The sequence below is a fragment of the Penaeus monodon genome, chromosome 38 (assembly GCF_015228065.2).
Source record: "Penaeus monodon isolate SGIC_2016 chromosome 38, NSTDA_Pmon_1, whole genome shotgun sequence".
NCBI classification, from domain to species: Eukaryota; Metazoa; Arthropoda; class Malacostraca; order Decapoda; family Penaeidae; genus Penaeus; species Penaeus monodon.
In genome coordinates this window covers 21,687,982-21,696,682 of record NC_051423.1, presented here as the reverse complement: position 1 = coordinate 21,696,682, position 8,701 = coordinate 21,687,982, and the positions used below count along the sequence as shown (strand labels likewise).

The following is an 8,701-nucleotide window of genomic DNA, read 5'->3' as shown; positions in this document are numbered from 1 at the left end:
GAGCCAAGAGTCCACCAGTCAGTGTTATCACTAATAGCCAAGAGCTTAGGCGTGCGGTATTACAGACTGGCTTTTAAGGTGAATTTACTTGATATTTCCAAGGAAGAAGGCACAGAAAGACGGAGTGAGTGGATATTCATAAGTTTTATTTCGTCTTGATGTGAATTCGAAGTATTAAATTCCCTCTGAAATGCAGTGTTTCATATTAGAGTTTTGGGGGTACTGTTTTGTTCTCTTGGTTTCGTTTAATGGTGTGTATATATTCCGCTAAACAGAAATAACAGAGGTAAAGTGGAGTTATATACATATCCAGCCGAAATAATAACTCGGTTGAACATGTGGTTGTTCGTGTTGTAATTTGAGTTTATATTTATGATTGATTACGTATTTTATTTCTCTTGCGGGCCCTGGTAATGAATAATTGATAAACTGAATTACTTGAAGGTAAGTGTAACGTCAACTGTAATAAGAACTGTAAGAAAACCTGTACCCAAATAACTAAGGAATAACTATAATACAACCATACCCACATTGAAAACTAAATACGGCTCACGATACGGCGACGTACCTCCCTCGAATCCTGTAAAACCCACACGGAAATTATACCAAAACCCACCAACCGCCCAAACAAATCACACAAGTCAACCCCCACCCCCTCAAAAAAAAGGAACACATAAAGAAAAATAACCAATAACATCACACACACAAATAATAGATAAATTAATAAAAAACAGGACCACGACGCGACCCTGGTTTAGCGAATGTCCCCACGCGGTGCAAAGAGGGAGCAGAGACACGTGTTTTCTCAGTGCCAGCTGGACGGGCGGACGTGAAAGGGTGTCGTGGTGGTTCTTCTCTTTATTTTGTTACTTTCAAGCACCCGTGGGGTTTTCTCAACACGATGTTGGATAAGGTATGTTTATTTTGGGTGATGTGTGTTGTGTTTTTGGTAAGGTAGGGGGTTGGATTAAGAGTGTTAGATATGGGGAAGAGGCGTAGAGTACAGTGTAATGGTTGATGTTGCGATTCACGTGCCCTGTCTATGGAGCGAACATTAGACGTAGATAAGGACGTTCCGAAGGGAAATTCTTTTATAAATTACCTCCTCGCCGATGCTGTTGCATTTACAATAGTTTTATTCAGTTCTGACCCATCTACAAGGGTTTGTGAGGAAACCCTGAAGTGAGGAGGTCGGGGAGAAATAGTTTGTTCCCCACAGCCATTTATTACAAGGGAGATTTTGCATGTAATGAAAGGAATGAACGAAAACAAGACACTTTTCATGTTTGGAATTACCTTTGCAAGTTGATAATAACAAAGTTATATGATGTGCGGGAGAGAAAGAAATAAAAAACTTAAGTTGGGGTAAATTTCTGGAATACCTTCGCATGACCAATCATAACGATATTGGTATCAATGAATTCCTCACACCCTCTACTGGCCAAACATGTAGGACATTCACCGTAGAACTATGACATATCTCATTCTTAGCTCCGATAGCAGGGGAGGGCATGAAAAGCACTGGGGAAATTGTGGGATACAGGATGTTTTAATGTTTCCAAGAGCAACACAGAGGTAGAGAGAAATGGACGCTGCCATCATATAGAGCATAAGAAATTGTGGTAATTTTCAGGAATAGCATTGCATAACCTGTTATAATGATTTTGGTATTGATGTATTCTTCTCACTCTACTATCCAAATGTATGCTGCACCATTCATTGCCCCCATAGCAAGGGAAGGCATGAAAAGTACTTGGTAAATTGCAGGATAAATATGAATAATATACATAGAATCAGTCCCTATATTGTCTAGTGAAGGGGCCTGTACCCCAAGTGACCCCCCTCTTGGGGGTTGCCCAACCCCTTCCCAGGAAAACAAAGAATCATCCTCATAGTCGTGCTAGGAGAGAGTGTCGGGGATTGGTGTGTGTATTATTCTTATTTTACCCTGCAATTTCCTTAATACCTCCCCTCCTATCAGGGTCAAGAATGCAGGGGGTGTTCCACAGTGTAAGTCCTACATATATATATGTGTACTAGAAGGTTAGGGGAAACCATCGATACCAAAATTGTCACAATCGATTATGCCATGCTATTCCAGAAAATTACCAAAATAGCCAGAAACAACACAATTTCAGAGTTCCTTATGTCACAGTTTCTGTAAGTTGGCATGTTGTACATTATGAACAAAGGAGTGTACAGGAGGGGCTTCCCCCCCCCTGTTTAGGGAATAAGTAGAAGGTAGGAAAGGTTAGGTTTGTGTTTTGGGATCACATGATACCTTGGTTTTGGTGTGTTGCTTTGCGTAATGCCCCCTGCAGCCCCTCCTGGGGCTACTGCTCAACCCCCGCAATGAAAGACAAAGAATCTTCCACATATTTACAGCATGGTAGACTGTACGACCAATATGGGGAAGCACCCGATGTCAAGTCTGTCCTGTTCTCTATTCTGCTGTATGTATGGTGGAATCTTTGTCCAGGGCAGGGGTTGGTCAATATATAGTCAAATGCAGGGGGCACAGACCCTTGCATTTAACTATTTATTAACAAAGTCATGAAAATGCCCATGGGCAGATTATTATAAGTAATTGTATAGTTAAATGTCTATAATTTAGTTAAAGTACATTGTTATCAAAATAATATATAAAATACGTAAACATTGAAGAGCAGGAATTAATAATTGAGAGAAAAAAAAAATTACATGTGCTTAGTAATTCAGGAACTAGTTGACTTGATGCCCCAAAGTAAACATGTTGATTGACAGAAAATTTGGTTGCAGCCAGAAGTTTAAATGCTTATTAACCCTTTCCTGACGGGTAGTATTCCTAGTGGCCCGGGCCTCGCTGCCAGGGGCTTATATCGTCGCCCTAGCATGCGCGACCACCCATGCCAAATACCAGCATCCCATGCCGTTTCTTTGTAATACTACAAGCATATGTTGTCTTTTCAGTTTTCATTATTTTCTAAAGTCTCTACTTGCCATACATCCTGATAAATCGAGACTGAAGGGTATTTTTGTTGTTATATAAACTCCATAGTTTATCATTATTCAGTCTATAGTCTAAATAAAATAAGCAGTGTGCGGCATCATGGAGTTGAAATCATCATCTTTCTTTCTTCTTCTTCTGTTTCTTCTCTTTCTTTTTTTTTTTTACGACTTAATCACACTTTCAGTTGCAGAAAAATAATATTTTGCCATGATTGTAACAAAAAAAAAAAACTCATGGCATGTACATACATGCCCCTGGCAGATAGTCCTGCCATGCCATGGCATGTGTGTACATGCCACCCGTCGGCAAAGGGTTAATTATTGAGCTCCACTGTTATTGCCTTTTCTTTTCTTTACTCTGCTTTCATCTATCTTTTTGTTTTGCAGATGGTTAAGAAGACTGTAAAACGCAAGTTGACAGAACCTGTAGAAGGTTCTACAGGAAAGAAAAAGAAGACTGGGCCGAACAACGAAGGCAGCAGCCCAAATTTGGTAAGCTGTTTTGACTTTTTTTTTTTTTTTTTTTTTTTTTTTTTTTTTTTTGCTAATATTAACAAAAAAAAAAAAAAAAAAAAAAAAAAAAAAAAAAGTGGGGGAAGCTTGAAGTGTGATACATATTTTGCATATTGCTTTTACACTTTTGAAGCATGGGACTGATATGCATAAAATCTGATGACTTGCATAATAGAGATGTTGGTGTGTCGAAGAAGAACCAGGTATTAGTATTCATGAGGGTGAAAATATCATTTGTGGTATCTTTAATTTAACAGGTTATGTCATATATTTTCACTTCATGAAGAGATAAATAGGTGAATTAATTAAATGTATTATTTCTGTATTTTTTGAAAGTCTAATGTATGCATAGATACTGTAAATTATAGAAAGTCTTGAAGTTGAATTGGGAAAATCAGTTTCCCATGAATTCTTCTGAGCTGCATGGTCCATCATTAACACATTCCCAGCTCTTACCATGGCATTTGCGATTTACCAATTTAAAGGAGTTTTTTATGGAGGATGGAGAGCTAGAAGATTTTTTAAGATGTGTTATTGATACATTGTAATAATAGAGATATTTTGTTGGTAAAGAGGACTAGTCTGTGCATCCTATTACAGGACCCTACAAATGATCCAAATGCATGTTGTCCTTTCTGTAATATTGAACTACTGTCATTAGCCTTCTTCAGAAGCTTTTTAACCTCTTTAAGGGTGGACTGCTTTGATTTTACATTCTGAGAGGGCTGGCAATTTTTAACATCTTTCTTTGGGATTATTTCAATACTAAAAGCAACCATAATGACAGAATTTGCTATGTTTTCAATAATTATTGAAAGGAAAATAATGATATTGTTCAGAATACTAAATAATGGGAATGAGAATAGCAGTTTGAATGTTGATCATAATTTTGTTTACCAGCTAACATCGTCATACAATGTGTATCTTGTCTGTTTTTACAGTGAAGCAGAAATGATAGGCATGTATTGTTTTCCTGGCTGCCATTTGTTTCATATAGGAATGTAATTTGGAATGTCAACTGCTTTTTTTGGGATTAGCATGTGAGTTTTATACTTATTATATGTGGTTTTATTAAATATACATTGGAAGGGAATCCTGCCTGTTGTTTTTATAAATATATAGTCAGTTGAAAATATGAGAGAAACTGGGAGACTTCTTGATATGGATGTAAGCAGAAGTGCAGGTACTGTGGCCTAGAGGTACCCCAAGCTGCCTTTTACCAGAGTAGTCACTAAATATTGTCATGAAAGGCTTTTAGGTCATTATTAGGAATACCTCCACTTTTTTTGAAATATTAAATGCAGAATGTGCAGTCAGTCTCATCTTCAATACCCATGCTGTTTACCTCCTGAGTTTTAGTCTGGAGTTGATGTTTAGTGCATGGTTTTCCTCCTCTTTGAATTAATGAAGCCTAGCATAGTGCCACATTTTATTTAATCCAATGGGCAGGGATGACATTGACAATACATGCCATGCCCACTGTGATTTTAGTTTATCAATTGAGTGTTTTTGAAGTATAGGTGGCTACACAAGTGCTTAGTCACCAAGGAGTCAATTGCTAAACTTAACCTATCTCACTTATTTACACTTTTCTCTCAATCATAGTTTATTATTATTATTATTATTATTATCATCATCATCATTATCATTATTATTTTTATTATTATTGCTAATAGTATTTTGATAAAAGTAGGATAAACATAATGTCAATGAGGATTATAACAATATCAGTAGCATTACAAAAAAACTAAAAATTTACAGATTGGGAAAATCAGGTGAGGTCATGCAATGCCTACTAATTGACACCTTGGTAGCAGAACACTTGTGGAACAGAATTTACAAGAAGATATTGTACTTCCATGGCCAGTGGCTTCATGTTTTGTTATTGAATTCTTCTGTTCATTTATTTGTATGGCCACATTATGTACTTTTTCATATAATAATGTTTGAATGGTTTGGAGTATGATATACACATTGTTCTTATTCTTATTCTTTTTCTCCTTTTTCTTCTCTTGGGTAAAAAAAAGTTTATTCAGTAATTATTGTGGAGTGCACCATCTACATAATAATACTTTTGTATTAGTACATGTACAATATTTAATTATACTGTTTTTTTTTTTTCCATTTATTTGATGTAATGAGATAAAAAAAAAAAAAAAGGAAAAGAAAAATAATAATATGCACAAAATCTTATGAAATCTATTACATAAGATTTGGGGGCATAGATACTAGAAATAAATGTCAAGAACTTATAGCCAATTGTAATCTAACGTAGACAAAGAAGATCAAGAAGAAGTCGCAGCAGCAAGGGATTGCAGGAGATGATGGCATTCAGAAGAAGCCGAAGTTGACAGAAGAAAAGATTTTAAAAGTAATTGAGAAAAGTTTGTCTTCTGTGGTTGTATTGGCTTTGTCAAAGAAGCAGGTTTTGAAAGTCACTTAGAATACTACCTGTATGTTGAGGTGTTGAGACATCTGATAGATACTTGTCTGTAATTTGATATACATATATACATTCATACATATATACTCATGTATTATACACACATGGAAGTGTGTTCTTATCAAATTGATTTTGTAAAAACAACTAGAATAATTGCATGTACAGATATATGTACGCATTTACATATAGAGATATAAAAAGCACTAAAAACCCCTTTGTCATTCACAATTTTACTTGTACTCTAATTTAGCCAAAGAAGATCCTAAAAAAGAAAAAGCAGGAAGAGAAGACAGAAAACGGCACCCAGGAGCAGGTTCTGCAGCCCAAGTTAACAGAAGAAAAAGGCCCAAAAGTAAATTGGAAAAATCCATCTCCTTTAGTAGAATTGATTAATTTCATAAGAATGCTTGTTTCCGTGCCCTGTAGTGTTTTATTTATATATATATATATATATATTTATATATATATATATATATATATATATATATATATATATATATATATTATATATATATATGTGTGTTATATATATATATTATATATATATTATATATATATATTATATATATAATATATATATATATAATATATATATATATATTATATATATGTGTATATATATATATAATATATATATGTGTATATATAATATATATATATATATATATATATAATATATATATAATATATATATATATATATATATATATATATATATATTTAAATGGCACATATTTTTGGGGCTTTTTGCTTACTCTGAAAAATGAAAGTTATTTATAAATCAATTTATTATGAAGTGGAAATGTTATATTTGTCAACAACCCTTTTGGTTGAAATTTTGGCAACATCAACAGTTTGGATATTTGTGTTGATGTTGTGTGAGCAGACTGTCTATATTTTACATAAACCAATATAAATGCGCTTACTCAGTTATTTACTTCAGTACATATCTAAGAAAAGATAGAAATATTCCTCTGTATCTACATCCGCAGTTCAAAAAAAATCAAGGTGTGGTTTGTCCTTTACAGCTGAAGAAGAAAGGTGCCAAAAAGAAAAAGCAGCAAGAAGGCTCACCCAATGGCATATCCGAGCAAGAGAATCAGCAGCCCATGGAAACAGGAGCGGATAGTCCTAAGGTATTTGGGATATGATTGAGTTACTGGGGAAGCTACCTTGATATGTGCAGTTTCAGAAGGTGGATATTAACCCGTTATTGACGGTTCACGTGTAGACACGTCATAGAAAACGGGGTTCTCGGCAGGGTAAGCTTGTACGTGCGAGTGGAGCGGGACGTTTGGCTTCACGCAGCTGACTCCCGCACCCACTGTCTTGCCGTTGCCAGATATCACTACAGTGTAATTGATCTCAGTGAATTCTTATCCCCAGCAATAACGGGTTAATCTACTCGTGAAAAATGGTATTAGGGTTATGTACTAGTTACTATGTAACATATCCATCTTTAAATTATTATTATTATTATTATTTATTTTTTTTTTTTTAAGGTAAAGAAGAAGGCTAAAAAGATAAAGATGCTAGGGATCCTCGCGGATAGTGATGTCCAGTCTGAGAAAGTGCAGCCAGAACAAAAGGCGGTGAGTAAATCGTCATATATCTTTGAAGGAATTAGTTGCTTTGTGTAACTTAGTGTTTGAGGAGAATACAGTCTAGTGCCCAAATTCAAGGAGAACTGGTTAAAAGAGAGAAATGATTTTGATCAATTTCAGGAAAAGAAAGCGGCTGTCAAGAACAAGAAGAAAGGAGTCATAGCTAATGGCAACGTCAAACCAGTGAAAGAACAGACTGAAGGAAATGAGGTGAGTAAATCCAGAGATATTTAAAGGAAGTAGGTATAATCTCAAAAAAAAAAAAGAAAAAAGTTAGCATTAAACCTAAAGGACAGTGGGCTCGGTGAACATAAAATTTAGATACAATACCAAGAAACCTATCAGTTAAGTTGCCAAAGGCAGATTTCAAAATGGGTCATTAGCTTATAAATTATATTTTCCATTTTAATAGTATTCAGCAATAAATAATGATTGAACAGTTTTTTGAGACTGTACCTTAAGTAACTAGTACAGTCTATGGCACAGGTCCAAAGAAGAACTAGAAATAATATTACAGTTCTAATCAATTTCAGGCAAAGAAGGCTGTCAAGAATAAAAAGAAAGGAATCATAGCTAACAGCGATGTCGAACCAGTGAAAGAACAGACGGAAGAAAATGAGGTGAGTTAGAGATATTTAAAGGAAGTAGGTATAATCTCAAAGAAACGATATCGGCATTAATCCAAAAGAAAATGGATATCAGCGAATATAAACTTCAGATATAATAGCAAGAAGCCTATCAGTTAAGTTGCCTGAGGTGGACTTTAAAATGGGTCAATTCTGTATGAATCATTTTTTCCATTTTAGCAGTATTAAGTGATAAAAACTGATTGAGCAATTATTTTGAGACCATCTTATGTAACTGGTACAGTCTCTGGTACAAGTTCAGGGGAGAACCAGAAATAATATTTGTTGTAATTAATTTCAGGCAAAGAAGGCGGCCCTCAACAATAAGAAGCAAGAAGCCGTTGATGTCAAACCAGTGAAAGTGCAGCCGGAAGAGAATGGGGTAAGTCCTAGAGTATTTTGAAAGGGAAGTTAGTATTTAGTACATTGACTAACTTGAATACATAGAGCCCAAGTTTTAAGGAGAATTAGGGGTTAAGAAAAATGTTATAATGGTATAAGTGTGCTGTTGAAAGTGTTATCTTATT

General features: G+C 35.0%; 1 protein-coding gene across 10 annotated transcripts in view; it reads left to right on the top strand.

Moving 5' to 3' along the window:
• The window catches only part of LOC119596952 (translation initiation factor IF-2-like), a 13,232-nt gene continuing 4,531 nt past the window's right edge, over positions 1-8,701 (top strand). The window contains exons 1-9 of one of the 10 annotated variants that reach the window (XM_037946346.1): positions 1-124; positions 3,376-3,480; positions 5,777-5,872; positions 6,195-6,296; positions 6,973-7,080; positions 7,453-7,536; positions 7,669-7,758; positions 8,082-8,168; positions 8,476-8,556. In XM_037946346.1, the coding sequence (XP_037802274.1) occupies positions 3,376-3,480; positions 5,777-5,872; positions 6,195-6,296; positions 6,973-7,080; positions 7,453-7,536; positions 7,669-7,758; positions 8,082-8,168; positions 8,476-8,556 (753 nt within the window). In that variant the 5' untranslated portion in view covers positions 1-124. Of the gene's footprint in view, positions 125-756; positions 914-3,375; positions 3,481-5,776; positions 5,873-6,194; positions 6,297-6,972; positions 7,081-7,446; positions 7,537-7,668; positions 7,759-8,081; positions 8,169-8,475; positions 8,557-8,701 lie in introns of those variants that run through there. The other 9 variants (XM_037946344.1, XM_037946343.1, XM_037946342.1 and 6 more) reach the window with 9 other exon arrangements.